Raw genomic sequence first — 24,870 nt, forward strand, 5'->3', positions numbered from 1 at the left:
AAAACTACTTAAAGGAATGAGCTGAAATTTTGCATGTCCACCAAAAATGGTATTGCCCTACGATTTATGCCAAAATTTAAGTACGCCTAAGAATTTAAGTACGTAAAAATAGAGTTAAAAATTTTTCAACTCTACTTTTGTAATTTTTTTCACATATTAAAAAAAAAATTTATGTTAAATATGCATGCAAAATGTGTAGAATACCTTATATTTTTATAACAAAAAGGGTTTTTGTCCATATAAATAATAATAAATTACACAGTAAAATTTTTAAAATATGAATAAAAATTCAACATTTAATTTTAAAATTAGAAAGACAAGTTTTTGTTAGCACATATTTTCGAAATGAATAGGACTAAACTAACGAAACTTGGTTTCCGAGAATAAATTTTGATGTAATTTTAAAATGTGATAAGAAAATGGGAAACTAGAAATTTTAATGTTTGCACTTATTTCCATATATAGACGGCCCCTTACGAAATTTGTAATTAAAAATCTTTAAAAAGAAGTGAAACCCTTCAAATGGTATTTTTTCGACAAACGATGCAAAAATAAAGCTGCATAGTTCCTCCCCCCCCCCTCTTCAACTGTACATTTATATGTACAAAAAAAATTATATAATTTATAACAAAAGAATTAAAATTTTGATTCTTTTGCACTGCACTTCCAGGCACTGCAGCTGTATCAGATTTTTTTTTTTTTTTATCTTCGCTTATGGACCGGTACAATTGTTGCAATTGCCTCATGGAAACATTTTCCTATTGTGTCATATCCACAGAGTCAGAAGATTTCCGCCTGCAGAAGTTTAAAATTAGAGTTGGCGTTAATGAAATTTCCGAGTCAAGTTTCGGCAACTTTTTTTTTTTTTTTTTTTTTCCTTTTTTCCCAAAAGAAGCAGTCTTAAGATGTATGGAATGAATAAGCTTAATTCTATTCATGAATTATACGAGACGGAATCGAATTGCTATTTTGCCCGTTCAACAATTTTGTAATATCACTTTTCCAGTATCAATAATACTAATAGCGAATGTTGAACTATATCGAAAACTCATGAATGTTAAAAATTTATGATAATGTTTTTAGAAAAAACTGAAAATTTTTCAGAAATAATGATACTTTTCACCATAATATGGTCACAATTATGATATTACTTTGAAAAGTAGTAATTTATAAACAGGTAACCGATTACACCGACTTATACGAATGAAAACGTATAAGTGATAATCAAAACCTGTATATCAAATCCCAAATAAACCATACTCGATGTTACTTTATTAGATTATATTTTTTAAATTTGATAATTATTTGCATTTCAGAAAAATTTTGGATAAAAAAATTATTTTTTCAATTTAACCATTGATTATCATAGATTCCACGAATATTTTTCGAAAAAGTGACTTTATAAATAATTGAAACTCCCAGCAAAAAATTAAATTTTCAATGTACATATTACGTATTAAAAATTTAGTGCAGCCATGCTACTATTTATTTATATTACAAAAGTTTCGAACTATTTTAAGTAAAAAAACATATCGATTTTGCATGCAATATATAAATATTAAAATATTCAATTATGAGGTTAGTCTATGGAATAGAACAGTGTAACATCTGTAATACACAGGAAAGAAGAAAGCAATTTTAAACAGAAAATACAAGCAACTAGTGCCTTAAATATTATACATAAATTGCTATCTTATTTATAAAAAATGAATGTGAACGAATAAAAAATAAAATGAAATTCACATTGCAATGTTCAAGCCTTAAAAAAAAACTAAATTCATAGTTTCAACAATAACTTTGATATTGAATACATTTCAATTTTTTTCCACATTCCAAAATAATTGCAGCAAAAGTTTTTATTCATATTATCTCTATAATATGAATATAAATTATTATAAAACTGGTGAACCCTTGTTTAGAATGCTAAATAACTAAACAATTTATTCAGCACCATAGCATTTAATTTGGTAGGGTCTTCTGCTATATTAGTAAATTACCATTTTAGGAGAAAAATGATATAAAACAGCGATACAAAGTCACATATACGATCCAGACAAAGAGAAAGAAAAAAAAAACCAAAGAGCAAGCGGTTTACTACAATAGAGAAAAATAACCCAGTAACACTACAGGTGGTCGAAACTAAATGGATCATTTTCAACAAATGTGGTTAAAACATGAGGAAGGCACTTTCGAGTTCTTCTGATTGAGAACCAGCAGTTAGAGAAATTTTACAGAATTTGGTTACCAAAACCTAAGGGAATAATTTAATTAGGTAATAATAAAGAATAAGGTAAGAGAATAATTTATTTACTTAAAATAAGCACATTACAGAAATCGACTCCCTTTACAGAGTGCACTAATCAAAAATACAACAAACACAAGCCACAAAGTAAATTAAAACACATATAAAAAAAGGAACAGCAAAGAATAAAGAATTATAAAATTCTAATCCATATATAAATAAGAATGTAAACAGTTAGAAAAGGTCAAAAAGTAAAACATATACAAGCACAATACCAACACAGAATAATAAAAATAATAATAATAATAATATTTGTCCTGATCTTAATTTTGATACTAGCTATCGATTCATTTTCACATTTATTTAATATTTTGAAATGTAAGAAAACCTATATGTATTATTTTTAAAAAAATATCCACAATAAACAAGGAATATGTAATTATTTGATTTTTCCAATGATGAAATTTTAGAAAATACATAAAAAAGAAAACTTGAGGCATGGTATTCTTAGAAAATTTATTTCATGGATTCTTAGGATTATTTCCAACATAACAAAAGGCATTAAAAATGTATTTCGGGTTACAGCTTTCATCAAAATCAATATTACAAAAAGAAATTAAGAAAATGTATAATTTTGGTATAAAAATCATACGAATGATATTTGTTATTTTACAGAGAACTAAATAATGTTAACAAAGAAGGTATGTTTTTTACGTGAATGCTAACATTTGTTAAAGTTAAATGGTGGTACTTAACAACTGCACATTTGAATACTTTTGATGCACATTTGCTGTTTTAAAAATTAATTTGTTTCTTTAGTTCTCTTCATCTGAATAACAAAGCTTTTCCCTTTGCAAGTGATATTCAAATTCAGGAATGAACATATCAAGTTCAACAAATTACATTTAAACAACAATCTTCATTTTTGAAACTATGAAATATTAGTCTCTTTAAATACAGATATACATTGCATTTCAATAGATGATATGTATATCGTGTCAGCAATCACACTATTTAAATAATAAATTGTTTCAGAAAATTTAAATACTATCACTATCATATGATAACATAAACTATTCGCTGCTTGAATAAAAAGCTGATGAACTCTTTTAGTCATTTGGAAAATATGCATTTCTTACTTTCATCATCATCAGATATTTTGAAAACATACACCATGACTCATAAAAACTGCATCTTTAAAGCAGGTTAAATATTTTTTGAAGAGCTACAAATATTTTTTAATAATTCTTTGATAATATTTTAAGCCTTTTTAATATATTTAATGCTATATTATATATATATACATATATATATTATTAGTTATAATCTTTATGAGTATTTCTCCTCCAAGTAAAGTGTGCACCTTCCTCATATAAACATTAATAGTAAACCAGTATAAGGCAACTAGTGCAATTTCTTCTTTTTATGCTAGGCACATTTACTAAGTTGGAAATCTTAAAAGTATTGCAATTTGATGATACTGCCATATCCATGAAAAGGGGCATTAAAGTAAGCTAATCCTCATAAATTTATGTCTGAAGGAGACACAGTTGTTTTTACATCCATTCAACTCCTGTAGAGGTGGAACCTCAGCTAGATAATTATCTCAAAATGTTACCAACAATTCAAGATGTTGAAATAATTTCAGCGACTTGCACTGAAGCCACTTTGAATCTGATGATAAACATTTCACCTCTTTCTATTAAATGAACTTCTGGTTAATCTTTTTTAAATAATTATTTTTTAGAAAAGTTAGCTTGGCAAAAAAAAGGGGAGGGGCATAGATTGCTAATACTATGATATGATACTATGATATTTTATTTAAGACAATTATTTGTATATTATTCAGTTATACTATTTTTGTAATTCATCTCAAATTTCAAGTCTTGAAATATCTACATTTTGCATTATTCATTAGTATATCTTACAGATTTTTTGGTATAAAAACTTTTTTCAAAACAATGTGGTGATGCTTTTTATAAATTTTCTATTGATAATTGCAATGGCAATTAATTTTAAACATTTTATTTCATTTTTAATCTTTCGGAATTGATAGCTACGGAGCTTTACATCAAGAAATAGGATTCCTTGAACTCTATGGTTTTATGCCTAATGATCACTATGTAGTGAAAAAAAAATGATTTTCAAAATATTTTATCAGAATTTGTACCAAAAAAATTGGGGAAAGTTATAATATGAAATTGTACATAACATAATAAAAATTGAAATACAAAATTTAAATTATTTTATATTTACAAAATGAAATAATTTGACTTAAAAAATAATTTTAAAGTTTGATAATATAATTAAACAGTAGAGTTTTTAAAAACTTTTGATATCATTTTACTATTTAGTTTAAAATGTAATAATTTTGTTATTTTGGTTTCTTATCACATTCACTCATATGTCACTTCAAAACTCTTCTATTGAAAAATATGCAATTCAGTCAATTTTAATTAAATCAAGTTTCATAAGTTTTAAATTATTTTTATTATAATAAATTTAACAATTTAAATGTATCATTACTTTTAAAGAAAAAAATTAATATCTTCAATTTGAAATAAATTAATTATTAAATAAGCAAGTTAATAACATTAATTTAATTATATATAATATAAACTTTTACATTAATTAACATAAAAAATGAAACTAAAGTCAGTAAATAGAATAATATTCTGCCCACTAACATCTGATGTCATCATTTTAAAGTAGTAACATTACAAAAATGATTTTACATCATGAAATTCAGCAAAAGCAAAAATTATAACCCTAACACTTTATGATTCACATAATTTGTATTTTTCATCAAAATGTTTATTTGGCAACTCAGTTAATAATATTTTTTTAATTACTTGATTGCAGCCCTTTATAATCAAATGTCTCTAGACAGCTGTCTAGTCAAAAATATGCTACTGCTTTCAAAACCACCAAAAATACTGAACTCCAAACTATTTTACTATCCAACTATATTACAAACTACCGATGTGAGAAAATCTTAAATTAGAATAATAATATATTTTACTTAAATCTATGAAAAGTTAGTTTGATTTTTAAAAGATACATAATCTATTTTATTATAATTCTACATATGTAACATGCCAACATTTAGGGGAGAAAATCATGAAATTAAGCATAAAATAAACAGATTTCTGATGCTTTCTTTATTTTCAATTTAATCATATAAAAATTATAAAAAAATGATAAATGAGATGAAATATTTTTTATCATTTATAAACAAGCATATAAGTTAACCATTTTTAATATTCTAATAATTTGTAAGCATACTATTTCAAATCATTTTTAAAAAAAGTTGAACACTTTTAAGTAATCCTATAACCATTCAGTTAAGAAAAAGGATAATTTAATTATGATTTGCATTATATAAATAAGTTTCAATAATTTATATAAATTATAGAAAGCCCAATTTATAAACACTTAAATATATAAAATCATAAATAGCAATTTTAATCATTTAGCAAAAAAGAAATGCAGAAATAGAAATTTACAATCTTAGCTTTGATGTACTAAAATTGTACATTCACGCAATTCAAGTTTCTCAGAAGTATACATCCTGCAAAATATTCATTGGTATAGAATAAAATATTTTATTATTGAACTTACATAATCTGCCAGATAACCTATGCCATGAGGAAATCTTTCAGGATCTGGAACCATGTTTCCATTTGAATCTCTAGCGGGAGCCATCCAGCAATCATCCACATTTATATACACATAGCCTGCATCTCTGTAACCATCATCAACTAATCTATCTGCCATTTCCATAAAAAGTTTCTCACTAAAATATCAATAAAATGTAATCTTTCTACATATTTAATAAACAATAAATGAAGTCATTCAATGCAAGTGCTTTAGGATATAATTTTGCTTTTTAAAGTGAAAGATTATGAAATGAAAAAGATTTATTACTAAATATTTAAAATACTAACACAATTCATAAATCTTAACAATGCTTCATCAAAAAGGAATCAATTCAGGAAATGTCATTGTATGTCATCTGATGTCACATCCCCCCCCCCATCATACTACCATATAAAACTACAAGCAGCAAAATATAAGATAAGCAGTAGATTCCAGCTTCAAATTAGCATGAAATACTTGACATATAATACTTGACCATAAACTGGCCCCAATGATTATATACAGTTACAAATAATATTAGTAATGGGGAAATGGAGATGACAAATATTTGATTTGGTAGAATTTATACTGACACATGATACATAATAATATCTACAAATAAAGGGAACAGGTATAGTCTATCCACTATTGTTTGTAGATTATCAGTGAAAATTAATACAAGTATGCATATTACAAAGAGCATATTGTCTTGCAAATGAGTATTGTTTCCAGTTAAGAATTCTAGAGATAGTTTCGAAATGTTAGCAGAAGCATTTTTATATGTAGGATTTTTTTCTACATTTTACATAGGAAAGAAAATAACTGTCATAAACAATTTTAAAACTGCATGCCAATTTTAAATTTGCATGCTAAATAAAGCTAGCTAATAATATTTAACATTAAAACTATTATTTAATTCATTTTCAAGTGTGCTAATTGATTTCTAGAAACTATTGCAAAAATTTCATAACAGGATTTTGTATAATCATTTATATAATGTTAGTTAAATGGTTTGTTATGCTATAGAATCTTAAATGAAATTGCAGTCATTAAGAAAAACCATAACTCCATTTGTTGTTAAACTTGCAAGTTAAAAGAGGAAACGTAAGCCTAGTTTCAAATATTATTATTGAGCCCAAGCCATGATCAAGGTAGAGAAATCTCGCATAGTTTTATCACTTAGAATATGAAATAAAAATAGGATAAAAGAGCAAATTTTATGAATATGGTTAAAAATAAATTATTATATTTATATTTATGTGATTACTTGTAAAGTCAAATAATAACATGCAATATAAAAATAAAGGTATACACAAACAGAAATATATATAATAAAATCATTAAATTCAAGCTGTTACTGGAACAATTTATTTGACTTAACAAAAAGAAACAATAAATTTGTGCATTAATAAAAATAATTGATTTTTATTTAACAGACAGAAACAAACACTTTTATCCATTTAACCATTTTTACTCAGTAATACAGATATTCATATCAAGCTTTTAACTCTTAAAGGCAAGTATGCAAATAAATATTCTATGATATCCTCAATATATAACATCCATGAATTTTAGTTATCTTGGAAAGTCTCATTCCACTCCACACATCACATAAAATTTAATTGTTTGCAAATATTTTCTGAATGATTCCATTGATGCCACTGACCAGTAAAAACATTATTTAATCCCTTTTTGGTAATGAAACTTAAAAGCAATTCTCCAGCATTGCAGTTTTCACAATTTTTCTCCCAGAACTCCAATCCCGAGTCTGAATTGCAGAGTATTTTTTCCCAAAAATCAGTGTTGCAGTAAATGTTCACTTCCTTTAGCAACAGAATAAAGTCTTCATTAGATGTGTCTTTAGGAAGAACATTTTTTTATTGTAAACTACAAAATTTTAAATATCCAATATTAATGCTCTAATTTTCTTCTTTAAAGAAAGCATGTGCTTCTTTCATATATATTTTAAGATAAAGCTTACAAATAAGTTTCTTTAATATCATTTTCCCAATTATCATTTCTTCATGCATTCCTGCAGCAGTATACATTATACATGTTTGGCATAAGAATTGAAGTTCTTTGTTTTAATTATCATCACTAACATTAGGCTCCCTTTCTTTTTGCAATTACAAACCACCTTTTTCACTGAACTGCTCACAACAATCATTTGCTTTCAAGGCACTCCAAATTTTTTTTTTTATTGCTTTGCCAAGCATTTGAAGAATTCTGTAAGAAAATTCTTTTGAGATAGTCGCAGTACAAGTATTCATACCTGAAAATTCATTGGAAGTATTTAATTTCTTGGTTTCTCTGCCTTTCTCTAAGCAGCTTCCATATTTTCTCTCTCTTTTTTTGGGGGGGGGGGGGAGGGGGTCATAACATACCTGAAGATTCTTATCTGTTATTTAAATATGACTGCTTCATTCATACAAATATAAGACATTAAATACTTTTTCATTACCTATAAATAATTACCATACTTAAATAACATGAATTTGTGCTAAAAAAATTTATAAACAGAAATATATTAAATTGTTCATTGTTTTTAGATTCTTCAACAAATATAATATGAAGTTATAATTTTCGTAAAATCAGTTCATTTCTAGTTAATTGTAAATCAAACATTACCATATGAATTTATAAAATGCTTGGTACATCAATAACTGACACATTTGATCGAAATATCTATAACAAATGGTAAAAGAAAATTATTAAATCTAATTATATGTTTCAAATACTCAGTTGTCAAATAAGAAAATAATTAAATACCTTTTGGCTATATTGTATATAGATCAAACTTTAAAATGTTAAAAAGTAATATAAATTCGCAATCATTCTCTAAAGATAAAAGAAAAGTAATAATAATAAAAGCTCTGTCACTTATGACAATCATAAATACCAGCATTCAAAGTTTACAAAAATTGTTAAAAACCTTTTAAAGAAATAATTTAGCTTGTAGATTATAAGTATGGATTTCATTTATAATTTTTTGTAGATATAATAGCAAGATTTATACTGATAAAAATACTAACAGTTACAATTTATACCTTAATGTTTTTATTTGTATTATTCATTATTGCCCACATTTATCTAGAGCATAGATTTCAGTGAAGTTATTTTAAACTATGTTTGAAATGTCAAGACAATTGTGAAGTAAAATGGCATTTTCTTTTTTAGTTTTTATTTAAAAAAAGTCATGCATATAAATATATATTAATTTTTAAATACTGTAAAATCTCAAGAAAATAAAAAAAAAAAAAAATACATTAGTTTTCTTTTTATTATCTCAACAAAAAAATTAAAGGGAAAAATGCTTTAAAATACTAACACTTTCACATCCAAATCTCCAATTAATGGTACATGTCACATTAAATCTGTTTAGAAACTTTAAAAAAAAAAAAGGAACAGTTAGTTTAGCCACAGAAGGAAAATACGACTGTTTTATAAAAAGGAAGCCTGGGATTAATAATCCTAATAGCATAATAATAATCCTATTAGTTTATGCCTTTATAGTTAGTATACAATTCTCACTCCCGATTTCAAACCATTCCATTTTGAAACAAAGATGGTACTCCATAAACCGGTGATGGAGCATTCTGTCTCAGTGGATCACAATCTTTGATACCTAATCTTGAATTAATTAAAACCTAGTATTATTATGAGCTATTATTCAGATTACGGATGTGCCACTTCAATGATTACAGGTTTCAGAAATGATGAAAAGTATATACTTTTCAAAATCTAATATCATACATGTAATTATATAACTGAACGATGATTGTAATTACTGCCCAGTTATCAAATTGATAATAAGAAGCTTCAATAAATTAGATCAATAATACTGCTTTCCAATTGCTTCCACAGTAAAATATCAGTATTTCTGTACATAATATTAAAAAATATGAACGATACAGAATTTGTGCTGTGAGTAAAGAAATAATAACTATTTAATTTCTTTTTTTTTATTGATGAAACACTCTTTGATATCATATATGCTATAGAATCTCTTTAAACATTAACAGACAAAAAGTTTATAATTTATTTAAATATTCAATAATAATGATGGCCCAACAAATATCGTAGAACTAAATATACAGAATTCCCAAAATTTATTAAATAAATTAATTTTAAATAATCAGACAAATATAGAATTAATAATATTCTTTTGTGAAACTTCGTAGCTTTTCCACAAAACTTCAATCACTTCCTCCATTAATTAAACTATTTAAATCCTCCGAATTTTTTCTCCCTCTTAAGTATCAAGTTAAAAATATATTTAATTTTCAGTTTGTATTTATTAAATTCAGACTAAAAAAAAGAAATAAGGCAAATAAATTAACATAGTAAACTAAAATAGATGTTAAATAATTCGTTTTATTGAAGCACTATTGATAAAATATTATATACCTGATGCAGTTATCAGGATCAAATCGGCAGTTAATATTACACTTAAATCGTTCCCACGCTAGCCATCCCATAGGAGGTGTTCGAGCAAGACCATTTTCCAAACTTAAGGTCGCCTGATAATGCACAGAAAGTAAATACAATACAAAAGTTATTTTAATCCTCATTATAATGTTGTCCCTGATAATTCTTTGAAGAATTTTCTCCAATATAAAAAAAATCAGCTTCACAAAATTTAATTTTATCACAAAAGCTGAGCTCACAAATGATACTTTCGCAGGCTGATGAAAGATGATATTTAAAAAACAGTTTGAAAATTCATACAATTTTATATAAAGAATATTTAACATGCACAATAAAAGGAATTTAAATCATCATAATATTATATTCAAAATAACGATGTGTAGATTTAAATAGCGATACTCATTTGAAAATATCCTAATAAAATCATTCTATAAATAATGTGCCCGTTAGAAGCGAAACATTTTTTGACAAATCGACTGATTGGTTGATTGTGATTATAGAGTGTTTGCAAAGTAGAGTTGAATAATCCCCGATTTTTTTTATTTGAATAATAAATATTTTTGCTATTGTTAGTTTTAAATATTTGTTCCAAATAACTGTTATTTAAATCACACATTTAATTAAAAAATTATTAATTATTATTAATAAAAATTTCTTAATTGTAATTAATACTTGGTTTATTAATTTAAGTAAAGTGTGATTGACTTAATTTATCTATTTCAGTTTAATTTTTAATTTTAATACTATTCAAAACCATTTATTTTATTTATTTATTTGAGTAAAATATTTTCTTTAAAAAAATTTAAATAAAAAAAATGTCATTTGCCTAAAGATTTAGTTCTATATTTTGTCCCTAGATGGCGCCTATAATGACGGTCATTATACTGACAACAATTGAACGTAAATTAAGGCCTTATCAGACGGGCAAATACCATTTACACTTTCATGGACAAACGCGCATGGAAAAACCTATGTAGTGACACGAGGGCATTTGCTGTATGGCAAACCCAAATCCACAGGTGTACTTTACAGGTTAATTTATCGCTTGTGAATATCTGTAGTTGACTAATTTCGTTAGTGGGATTCCTGTTCATACATTCCGTTACTGTCATTACTGCTTATAATGGACTTTTATTGCTACTTTTAGTTTTTCTTTTCACTTGCTATACTTATTTTTAGTAACAGTTTTGTTTTTGTTATTAACAGTTTGTGGTGGTAACATTATAAGCCAGTTAACAACTTCCGGAGATGAGTGTACACTTTTGTCTAGTGGCTATGTTACTCGGCTACGAACCCTAACGTTGTGAGTTCGAACCTCAACCTGCACAAGTTTATATTGCTGTCCCATCAATTTTGTGAATTTTTCAGTAATAATGACAGATTTACATACAAAAAAATCTTGTAATTGCATAATGTGCTGCATTGGTATTTTATAGATTAAATTGGGAATATCAAATTTAACACAGAATTACATTTAAAAAGCGATTTTGGGGGTGGGGGTGTAATTTTCTTTAAAAACGAAAACTTCACTATTATTTCTTTCATTAAAACATTAAACGGCAGCAGAATCATTCATATTTTCCAATTCCTTCTAATGTGACTATATAATTTTCTGAACTCTATTTCAATGGTTAGAAAATGAATTGATCCTTATAACTTTCACATCAGCATAGGAGTTAAATAATTTTTTTAAAATTTCATTGAAGATGTTAATTGCATATTTTAGAAATTCAAAGTATATAATCAAAAATTCTACCAATGTTTTTTAAATTATGGATTCAGTCTGATCAAATATATTTGACAAAAAAGAAGACAATTCATATAAACATTAATAATTTTAATTCTGAAAATAAGTTTCTTTGATTTTGATGAGTATCTATTGGTGTTAGAACTCTTCATCTTCTGATAATTTTTATACTAATTTCTTCTTATAACATTTTTTTTTAATAATGAATATTCAGTGGATTACAAACAGTCTCTTTTTCGTGAATAAAGCCAATCAAAACCAATTTTTTTATCACACGACCATACAACTTTTTTCGCCGTCTTTTTACAGACAAGGAGTGATTCGGAAATATGTTTACAAATTAGTCTCATGTTGGCTTCAATCACGACAATCTTGACAGCTACGCCACTACCAAAGCCCTACACGATTGGTTGAATTTCGTTTGGAAATGATCTTTCCATCACTATCGTCAATACTTTCAAGCTGGTTGAAAACAGTTCACGATGACGAAAATCTTGCTTGACCTGCGGGCATAAACGGAAAACTATCCACGAAATTGTAAGAGGTATTTGACCGTCTGATAAGGCCTTAAGACGGTCATTGCATTGACAATTAGAAATTATTTTTATGCCAAGTCACTGAAAGTTAAGAAGTCAAGTCACCAATACCATTAAGATAAACTTCGCACTTTTAAACACTTTCCAGTGAATAACTCCAATTTCAGTGATATGAGTTTGAAATGATTACAATGATACTGTAATTATGGAGAGTGAATATTTTATGAACGGTTATTATGTAAGCAATATCAAAATGTCGCAAATACCAGTGATCAATACTTTTGAAGAGAAGTGTGATTCAAATACTTGATAGGATTTTACTGGTGATATTTCGATTACAGGTCCTGGTTCACGATAGAAAGTAACAATCGATACGATCTGTCCAATTAAAGCTAAGGAACAAGAATTCAGTCATGCGTAGGGAAAGTCTTTTACACACAGACGCACGTTCCAGGAAAAGACCCCTTCCCTCAGCTCCCTATTGTCGTTGCGGGACTTACTGGTCACAAGCAGAGAGTTTCTCATTTCACAAAGAGCCCCATGTGCGCCTTCAGATTGGAGCCCTCTTTCCCCTCACTTGTGATTTTCCGAGGTTCTTTGATGTCTGCTCATTTTATCGACAATATGTGGAAAGTTCCAGATCAACATCACCGGGTGAGAGTGGTCCTACAGTGGGTCAGATGGCAGATTTACGACCATATCCGTAAAGGAACGGAAACTCTCCTGAACCATGCCTGATAATGACTGCTGCTGGAAGCAATGATCTGCTTATCTCATTGTGCATAAATGCACTCATTCCACAATAAAATATTTATTTATTTATTCTCATGATAAACACTAGTGATGGCTTCGGCATCAAAAACAGCAGAAATGAGATAGAATTATCAAAAACTGCAACTACAAATTCAAGTAAAATCAATCTCAAGTTTCCTCAATATTGATATTTTTACTTTGGGTACTGATATATATATATATATATATATATATATATATATATATATATATATATATATATATTTGGGTACTGATATATATATATATATATATATATATATATATATATATATATATATATATATATTATACATAATGCTTAGAAATTAATATATGATCGATCATTGTTAAGTGAATGTACCAAAAAGTCATTGAATTAATTAGTCGATTTCAGGTTTATGTTGGATATTAATGTAAAATCTTAAAATCTGCAATAGGCAAATAAATTGTAAGTGGAAAAGTAATAAAAACAGTCGTGGATTTCCTTCAATCTAAAACCGAAAAGGAACAACTACCCGTACTGACATTATGCAGCCTGAGTCAACACCTCTGAAAGAATAGAAGGGATATCGGCTGATTCCCGACGCTCCCGGGGGAGGAAAGGACATGCCAGAAACACAAATTATTCTTGTGCCCTCAGAGAATATCCCATCCCCATAACTGTAGTCATAAAGAGAAAAGCAGAAATATGTTAATGGATTGAAAAGTGAACGGACCGGTTATTCTTCGAATTACCGTATCATTGAAATTGGAGTATTCACAGTAAAGTGTGAAGTCACCACTCCACTTAATGTTATTTGCGACCTTGACTTTCCGATATTCGCACTTGACAATGCTCTATCCCATAAAGATAATTTCTAATTGACTGTGACATGACTTTCTAATGGAATTCATTCTGTTCATTTTGCAGGTACCATCTAATGGCAGAATTTCGAACTAAAGTGAAATTTTTTTAAAGAAATTACATTTCTTTAAATTCCGCTTTATCAGATAATGCTTTTCTCCAATAAATAAATAGAATTTTAAAAAATCAAAATTAAAAAGTAAGCCGAAATAGCTAAATTAAATCAATCACACGTTACTTAAATTAGCAAATTAAGTATTAATTGCCATTAATAAATTTTATATTTCATACTAATTAATAATTTTTAATTAACAGTATGATTGAAAAAACAGATATTTGGAACAAATATTTAAAAATAACAATAGCAAAGTTACTTGTTATTCAAAAATTCATGGATTATGCATCTCTATATCTTACCATGATCTAGAGATGACGAATATTTTACGAATCGTTATTATGTAAGCAATATCAAAAAGTCACAAATACCAGTGATTAATACTTTTCAAACAGAGGTGTGATTCAAATCCTTTAAATAATTTTGCTAGTCAAATTTCGATCACAGGTCCTGGATCACGATAGAAAATAGCAATCGATACGATCTGTCCAATTAAAGCTAAGGAACAAGAATTTAGTCATGCATAGGGAAAGTCTTTTATTAAAGTATCTATTCCAAATTATGATGTGGAGGTGCTCGTGACCACTTTGTCACATCTCTTAACTCCGAAACATCACAACGTTGCCGTTGCACAAAGTCTTTTACACACAGACGCACGTTCCAGGAAAAGCCCCCTCCTCCCGTTCCCTATTGTCGTTGCGGGACTTACTGGTCACAAGCAGAGAGTTTCTCATTTCACAAAGAGCCCCATGCGCGCCTTCAGAATGGAGCCCTCTTTCCCCTCACTTGTGGTTTTCCGGGGTTCTTTGATATCTGCTCATTTTACCGACAATATGTGGAAAGCTGCAGATCAACGTCACCGGGCGAGAGTGATCCTACAGGGGTCAGATGGCAGATTTACGACCATATCCGTAAAGGAACGGAAACTCCCCTGAACCATGGAGGATAATAACTATTACTGGAAGCAATGAGCTGCTTATGTCATTGTGCATAAACCAGATTTCTTTCGCTCTCAAACTTCCACAGTAAAGTATTTGATTATTTTTTTCTGAAACAGTTTTCTGCAGACATTCAATGCTGCAAATCAATTCCATCTGTAATATCCCTTCAATAGATATAAAGCCATAATTACTGTCATATATTTAATATTTTTCTATGACTGAAACGTTTTGGTATTCACATAATTAAATTGTCTGTGCCTGGTTGGTATGAGAATTCCCTGCCGCCAAAGAATGCCCTGTTTTTAATGTAGTAATACACAGTTTTTTTAAATGTAGCATATTTCTTAGTTATGGTTCATAGAAAATATTTGTTGCAAATTGGTATTGTGTATAAGTAAGGTGCAGCAAATTGCGATGTCTGTGATTCTCAAAATTATATCGTTTTAGGAGTTAAAGCAACTTAACACTAAAGTTAATAAATTATTTCGCTAATTTAAATAATAATTATATATAATAACATTAACCCTATGAGCCTTAACTCGACCGAGATCGCCCCGTCCAACAGGGGTCTGATTCAGAAGCTTTGAGGCATTTAGGTGAATTTCAGGGGTGGAAAGAGTTTCGTGACGAGCGCACCATATGTTCGCTATGGGGGGTCCGCTAACCTTGACATTGATTGATGAGCAACGTTTCAAATCTGCTATGATTGCGAAAGAAAATGACACATCCGATAATAACTAAGGCAATGAAACATTATTTATCAGTAAAAAAAAAACTAAACTCAATGATTGGATTTTAAAACATTTTATAATGATTGCCATAAGTTTTTCAGTATTTTTACGCATAAGATATCAATATTTTTAATATGTTTATCAATTAAAAAATGTATTTTATTCCTCTTTACTTATTTTTATTGACACTGATTATTCGAATATTTTTTCGAAATCTGTTTCTTTGTGTTTTCTTTTCTGAAACTATATTTAGTTACGAATTGATTTTTTCCAAATTTATTGCAATATCAAAAAACTTCAATTAGATATTAAATAAATTACAATTACTGTTTCTTTCGTCGCCTTTTTACATTTAGTACATTTTAGAAATAATATGGTGACTGTTAATTAAAATCAATTATTGTATAAAATTTAGAAATAAAGTAAAATTTAATGCATTCAGTTTCAATTTTGAAGGAACTTCTATGAAAATAATTGAAAAATCACGAACCGATTGATAAATGTCTACCTGCGGGTGAAAAGTACAAATAATCTTAACATATTTATTAGCTTATTTGTCAAAACTTCTCAGTTATATACAAATACAAAAATCTTGCAGGAAGAAAATTTATTATGTTTTAATTATGAAATTAAAAAAAATATTAATATTAATTCAGAGTCTAATTTGAATTGCTGTAAAAATTCTACATGCACTAGAATATTTTATGAGAATAAATAAAATGATTATTTGAGAAACCGATAACAATAATTTTTTTTCTGTTGTGAAATATCGCCAGAGCACTCCCCTCCCCCCCCCCCAATTATGTAGTTTATGTACTAATATGAAAATAGATTTTTTTGAAGAAGCAAGAGAAGGTAGGATTGTATTAAGATATTCTTCGTGATCATCTTTACTGAATCAGTTTTTCAGGGAATTAAACATACAATTCAGAAAGGAAGAGCTTTTTACAAACTGCATTCTATATTTGGTATTTAGAGATATTTTAAATTTTATATTGACAAAATAAGAAATTTTAAAGATACATTTTTTTAATCTTTTCATTAGATTCCGAAGTTTTCATTAGATTCCACAGTTTTCTAGTCGCCAGCACCTTATTTAATATTGCACTATATCTACAAAGTTTGTAAAAATATTTTGGACAAGTTAAAAAGCAACCCTAATTTTACTTTAATAAATAAATTTAAATTATTTTATTAATAATTATAAAATAAAAAAAATGCTTGAATTTTCAAGACTTTTGTTGCTAAAATAGTTTTCCATTCTTTGAAGACTTCATGATAATTTTCACATGCTTTTTAAAGGTTTAAAAAATAATAATAATAAAAAAAAACACTAATTCTAAAATACAAACTTAAAATCCCAACTTTATTTTTATCGTCTTATGTTTTCATACTTCATAAGTAAGAAAATACACTTTTGAATAAATGCACCTAAAACCGTTGAAATACGGGTCAGTGTAAATTCTGCATATCAGTGTAATTGAGGCTATTCACAGTAAGTATTTGTAAGTGTGAAGTCATTGCTTGCTCAGTGGTACTAGTGATTTTTTGACCTCAGTGACATCGCACTTGACAATACCAGTATCCCCTGAAGATAATTTATAATTGCCTGTGACGCGACCTTCTATTGGCATTCATTCGTAGGCGCCATCTTTTGGCAGAATATAGAGCTAAAGTGAAAATTTTAAAGAAATATAAGGGAAAATTTTAAAGAAATAGAAGGGAAAATTTTAAAGAAATAGAAGGGAAAATTTTAAAGAATAGATTTGAGCTAAAGTTTTTATTTCAATTTTTTTTCAAAAAATACTTTACTCCAATAAATAAATTAAAAAATTGGTTTTGAAAAAAATTCACAATTAAAACTTTAGCTCAAATGTGTAAATTTAGTCAATCCCACGTTATTTAAATTAATAAATTAAATATTAATTATAATTAATAAATTTTATTATTAATACTAATTAATAATTTTAATTAAAAATTTGATTAACAGTTATTTGGAACAAATATTTAAAGATCATAATAACAAAAATGTTTCTTATTCAAAAAAATCGTGGATTATGCATCTCTAATTATAATTCGAAGAATAACCGGTTCGTTCACTTTTCAATCCATTCACAAATTTCTCTTTTTCCCTTTATGACTTCAGTTAAGTGGATGTGAGAATTGCTTCCTTGAGGACACAAACGAAGAATACGTTTTTGATAATTCTATGTCATTTCTGCTGTTTTTGGATACGGAAGCATTGTCTGGTATTTTTCATGAGGTCCCATGGTGCATTTATCTGAGAATGATGATTTTGATATTGAAGGGAAACCCGCACTCAGAACTGACTTAGAACTGTTTATTTTCACCTGCAATCTCTGTAAATCATCTGCAAAATGGCTGAAGTGAGTGCAGTTAGAATACCTCCATACAACTTTAGCGACCCGCAGTTGTGGTTTTCAATGTGTGATCGTACATTCGCCCTCGGTGTCCCTAAGCCTATCACATCCAGGTCGCCATTGAAGGGAAACTGAAAAATACAGTTCCTATCATTTTCTTAAATATAACTAAAGTTCAGAAGTAGTTGCATCCTAGAACTATTCTAAAGCAATAAACTTAAATCAAATCGTTCTGCTCTCCCGGGAAATACGTGAAGTACAAGCTAGCTCGCAGAACCGGAATGAATGCATACGTCAGTGCGATCGTTATCTTAGCTAAAGCTGACGCATGCGCAGAATGCAAGGAAAGCTTTGGCGCAAATTGGTGATAGCACTTCTCGCCCCAATATTAATAAAGCGGAATGAAAATTTATTTCTTAAAGATGATTATTTTTCTAGTAATATACAGCAAAGAGGTTATATACTCTTTTTTGTTCCATATATTTTGAAAATAAGTGTAAAAAATTGTAAAGTGTAAATATTTCTCATACAAAACGCATACTTTTATGGATGTGATTTCATAGATCTTTGTAAAAGAAACCATTAATTTCTCTTATACAATTAGAAAAAAATCATTAGATGAATGGATTATTCTAAGAATAGCTAATTTTACATTCATTTTATATACTTCTTGGGATTCTTAAAATTATATTTTGAAAAACATAATTTTCTGTATTTATAATGTCTATTTTAAATGTAATTTTTAAAGAGGGATGACGTAATACATTTACGCATTGCTCTGAAATGCGCCTGTTTCAGAATAGAATTTCTCCATTTCCTAAATTATTTAACATTTGCTAAGGAGATTGATACCAGTGTTTTTAACACCAGAATTACAAAGAGAAAGCTTAACCGTCAACCTTAAAATCCTTTCTACATATATAACAAATGTTATGCACTTGTTTTAATATGTGTTTTTAAATAAATGATAACAGTATGTGTCAATTGAAACTTTATATAAATGCCCTTTTTGTGAATGGGAACTCCTCTCCCCCTGCTTTAAAGGACTCATGAATGGATAATGGAAAAGAAATCAATCCTTCTTAGAGAGCTGACCGTGAGTGGCTGTTAGAATGTCCAACTGCTTTCCAAACGAGTGGTCGATCGGTCTTGATAGAATTTCCGATGATTAGGGAATTTTCGATAATTAGCGACATTTCGATAATCATCAAACTTTCGATAATTATCGAGTTTTCGATAGTGATCGAATTTTTATGAGTACAGAGAATCTGTGATACCAATATCTTACGACTGGATTTCAAGGCATTTTTTGTATATCAGTAGCAAGTATGCTGGTATCTTTTAAACCTTTTTAATCTGCATGATTTTTTACAGTATGCTCTTTTATAAGTATATAATTTTTGTAGTTTTAAATCTTAAAAAAAATGCTCTTTTTTCAATTTTATAATATCTATTATTCATTAGAATATTTTATTTTGTAATAAGTTTAAGATTATTTTTAGTGATAGAACGGTTCAACTTTATTTTATAGCTATGTAAATTTTAATGTTCACCGTTCTTGATCAGTTGCTGTGTGCTAACCTGACTTTATAGAACCTTCATCGAACTTTCGACTATTATCTTTTTTCGATAATGACCGAATTTTCATGACCATTTAGAATCAATATGGGCAATATTTTACGACTGGATTTCAAGTCACTGTTTTGTTTATCAGTTGATAATATTTTTTTTATCCGTATGTCTTTCTGTAGAATGCGGAATTATATTCTTAAAAATGCATATTTTTTCTAGTTTTATATCTTAAAAAATGCTCTTTTCCAATTTCATAATATATTTTTTATTAAATTATTATTATTATTATTTTGTATTTAAAACAAGTATAATTTTTAATGGATAAATGCTTACTACTCCGACTTATTTCAGTTTACAATATTAGAATATATGTGCAGTCCCCCCCCCAATTTTAACGTAGTTAAAAAATGTCTTCTTCTCCCCCCTTTTTTTTATTCATGTGCCTTTGTTCAAATATACAATATTTTGAATTGCTAAAAGAAAAATTCTGAATTTAATAGATTTATTATATTGGTATTAATATAATAAGTCTTGATATTAATATTATTATATAAATAAATATATTATATTAAAAATGACTGTTTTTCTTACAATTTATATTTAACTATACTATATTACATTATTAATGAAGAAAAAAGGAAACGTTTTCTAGAAAACAAACTTGTTCTTTTAATGAACTTCGAATAGAGTGAGATGGCCCGGCGTTTATAGTTCTGGGCTGGAATTTTGATAAGTCATAATCTGAAGATTTAATTTTTATATATTTAAAACATTACCAAACATTAATTATGATTCAAAACTTGCTTACTTGAGGCCGATGGTCTGGCAGAGGAGGAGATTTGTATTAATAAAAGTTGATATCTTAGTTGCCAAATAAATAAATTTGTAAAATATAGGAATTCTGTGAGTTATAAAATGTTAGCACTTTTTCAAATGTAATTATTCAGGTTCCAAGATATTTCATTACTTTCACTCTGTTATTACAGCATTAAAAAAAACAAAAACAAAAAAAAAAACGGCCATCTGCTTAAATAAAATTGTGAAAAGTGTATATGCCACACAACCATGAGTTTTGATAAATAAAAACATGCATTTCCACAGAGTCATAAAATGAAAAATTTGTGTAAAATAAATCGTTGCATGCAGATTAATTTAAAAATGTGTTATAATGATTGATTAAATTAACCAGTTATGAAAAGAGGGTCCACATAACGTACGTATTTATAACCCAAATTCGATATTGATTTTAAAAATGACAGAGATGACTCTATAAAAAATTATATTTCAATTTAACACTCAGTTTCATTAGATTTATCCTTTAAAGAAGAGTAAAACAGCATTTTAACCATGTTGTGTGCCTTGAATTTTGAACACACAAACTATAAAAAATCAACACGACCTTTCTAATACAGTCCATGGATCAAGAGATTATATGAATCTTCTACGAACTTCATTGATTATTTTTACTTACTCATATGTGAAAGGAAAATTACTGTAACCGTCAAAAACTTCTATCTCGAAATTTTCTCCACGTTCTAGACTATGCTCTGTCCGAAAACCAAGTATCTGTAAACAGGACGAGCTGGATTTCTACCAAATTTTAAACGAAATCCTTCAACAAGAAGTTTGTATACTTTCCCATTCGTACTCGTATGAGCACGAACACTTCGGAAAGCTTCGAACCAAATGTCTGAAATTTGCTGTGTGATCTTATTAACAGTTTATTTTGAATATATGAGTGAAGTATTTGAAAGCTGAACTAAATTATGTGCGAAATTTTCACAGGGTGCCTAGTGAAAATTTCTGAACGATATCTGCATTATGTTTTAAAAAAATTCATCTCATTTGGAGGAAAAGAAAAGAGAAGGGGGGGGGGGTTGTCGAGAAAGCTATGAATACTTTTATATTTGAATTCTTAGAAAAAACATCGTGTTCTAAAAGTTTTGTTTTACAAATCCAAATGTTCTTCGTCTGGTCGTCATTCAAAAGACAGCGAAAAAAAAAAAAAAAATCCAAATTTTTTGATACTTCAAGTTACACATCGCGAGCGCTACTTTCTAAGGCTTTTTGAAAAATAATAACAGTAACTCTTTTTTCAAATTTGACTTATAACAATCATTAAAAATTACAGAACATTTTTAGAATAGGAATTGTTCAGACGGATAGAAAAGTACTTAAAAATATTTTCGGACGAGATTTATTTCCAAAATTAATAAAATTTGATATTTTGTTAATATTGACTCCTATTTAATACATATGTACATCAGTGGAATTAAAAAAAATTAAGTTCTATTCAGGAATTAAAAAAAAAAAATGCCCGCGTGCCCGCGCACACACACACACACACACACATATGTACATACATATATATTGTTACGAATCTGTGATGCTGCTTCCCAGCATAGTTGGTTCCATCATTAGAAAGACTGTTTTACAGTCATGGGTATTGGACGGAGTCCGGGTGACGCATCGGAGGTCCCAGAGCTTGGCGACAAACTTGGCGACTTTGTGACGAATTTGGCGACTTTGGCGCCAAAATAGATTATACCCGAAACATCGAAAATTTTTCCGATCCGTCCATTGGGAACCGAGATATGCCTCGAAAGTTCCTGATTGGTTGAGAGGCTTCTAGTCCCGTCTCCTGAGACCTATAAAAGGAGGCAGTCTGCAGCTCCGGAGGAGTAGTCGAAATCGACGGTAAACAACGGGTCTTCCAGAGATTAGCAGAGAAGAGACGGAGTCAAGCTAGTGCTGAACTAAGCTGTGCGCTACTGTCTGCAGTAGAGTCTTCTTGTGTGCTGCTGTGTGCACGTCTCGGCTGAAGATAATTGTCTTCTCTATGCTGTATATAGTTGTCGTCTTTGTGCTATTCTTTGTGTCGTAGTGTCAATAAACGTGTTGTGTGTTCGTCTACTGAAAGGACTGATCATCGTGTTGTGTTATCTTCATACCATACACAACCACTAAATACACACAAGTAAACGAACCCGACGGATTGATAGTGATAGGGGGAAATCCGTAACAATATGAAATATAAGGTAGATTCAGTGGTGAAGAGCCATTTAAAAAATGACACAGTATATATAGGTTCAGGAAGGGTAATTGGGAACGGTGCCTACAGCAAACTCCGGTGAAGTTTTAATGAGCTGGAAAGCATGCACCTACTTTCAGGCTCTCTAGAGGAATACGAGCAACACTTTCCAATCTTTTATAATATTATTTTATGATATTTGTTTACTGTAGATGCAACCGTGTTAAAAAAAATGAAATTAAAATTTTTCTATCATTATTTATTTTCTAAATCAGTTATTTGTAAGGTTATTGCAGAATTATATATATATTTTTAATCTATAGGATGTAACGGTTAAAAGAAAATTCCTTTTTTATTTTTGGACTTTCTTCTGAGGAACAGAATAGTGTTCTCAATTATCCTTGACAATATTCAAAACTTATATTATAAAAACCTGTATTTTTCATACATTTGGAATAATTTACTATATGATAATAAGAGATTAAAAAAAAAAAAACCTTGGAAACGCTGCAGCATCACATTCTGTCAAAAATGTTCATTGTTTTATGTCAAATCAACAAGCGAATCTACCATGTTACCAAGAAATTTTATTAATTGCTTTTTGCGTATGAAAGTTGGTTACTAATAATAATTGGATGTTATTTTACTTCAAATATGGAAGCAAACAAGAACTGATGTCGCAGAAGGGGAAAAGGTGATGTTGCGAGCGGAATCAAGATGGTGATTTTGATTCTTTTCATTAAGAAGTGGAGTTTATGGAAATGGGGACAAGTAACCTATCTAGAGTCATCCAGTGTTCCTTTTTTCCACAAAGTTGTATATTTTGTTGCGATTTATCTCCACTAATAACGAATGTGTGTGTTAGCACTCTAGACTTTCAACAGAATATTAGACCTAGAACTACCAAATTTGGTACAGATATATTCTGAAAGATGACACTATACCACCATTCGGATAGATTTTTTTGAATATTTGGTTAGAGTTTTAGTTAGTTAAAAATTTAGTAAAATTTCAAATTTTCCCTCCGTATCCACTACAAATGTTATAGCACAAAAATGAACTTTTACACTAATTTAAACTTTAAAACCGATTTAATTTTACATTATTTTCAGTGAGGCCAAGTTAATTGCCATGTAATGCTTCGTTTATTTTTAATTTATTTTAAAAAGAATCATCATATTAAATGCTATAATAAAACTTTTTTTTGCTACAAATATTTCATCTAGGCTGGCTGGTGATGGCCATCAAAATTCAAGCATCGTTCCCGCCTAATTGCTTTCGCAGTGTTCTAAATTATTCAACAAATGCGTATTCATTCGGGCGTAGTTCCGATGTGGGTAGAAGGAGTCCCGAATTTCAGTGTCCAAACTCTAAGGAGTAGTAGGTTGAAAATGAAGTAGCTACAGGGTGATAAGGAAGGTATATATGCCCTGAGCGCCGGCTTTAAAGAGTGCTATCGGGACAAAACTTTAATGAGTTTACATAACTTATTGAAATAAAAATATCATGAAATGGTTGAAAAGTAATGCTATATCGGACACCTATATTTATTAAATCCCTGATGACTGCAAGGAATAAAAAAATTATATTATGCCCCTAATGCCTATTTCCATCGCCACGCCATTAGTGGTAATATATTAATTTTATTGATTTAATATACTTTTACTAATATTTTAATATATATTTATCAACATTTTTTTAGATATTTTGCTAGAATATGTATCCGCAGGCGAGTCGGATATCAGAATTTTTTTCAGTTACATTTTCAGTATGAAGTGAAATTTTTCAGCCTTAGAGTTTGATGAAATTGAAAAAGCAATTCAAACATAAAAATTGGATTGAAAATGAATAAATAAACAAGAGAAAGGCTATTCTTCCTACTCATGAAA

General features: G+C 28.6%; 1 protein-coding gene across 1 annotated transcript in view; it reads right to left on the minus strand.

The window, feature by feature from the left end:
* LOC129958128 (alpha-N-acetylgalactosaminidase-like) overlaps window positions 1-10,769 on the minus strand; it is a 38,680-nt gene extending 27,911 nt beyond the window's left edge. Inside the window, exons 1-2 of the mRNA XM_056070328.1 lie at window positions 10,289-10,769; window positions 5,864-6,038 (exon numbers count right to left, since the gene is read on the minus strand). Coding sequence (XP_055926303.1) covers window positions 5,864-6,038; window positions 10,289-10,635 — 522 coding nt within the window. The 5' untranslated portion in view covers window positions 10,636-10,769. The remainder of the gene's footprint in view (window positions 1-5,863; window positions 6,039-10,288) is intronic.
* Window positions 10,770-24,870: the final 14,101 nt, after the last annotated feature.

Source organism: Argiope bruennichi, chromosome X1 (genome assembly GCF_947563725.1).
Source record: "Argiope bruennichi chromosome X1, qqArgBrue1.1, whole genome shotgun sequence".
Classification (NCBI taxonomy): domain Eukaryota; kingdom Metazoa; phylum Arthropoda; class Arachnida; order Araneae; family Araneidae; genus Argiope; species Argiope bruennichi.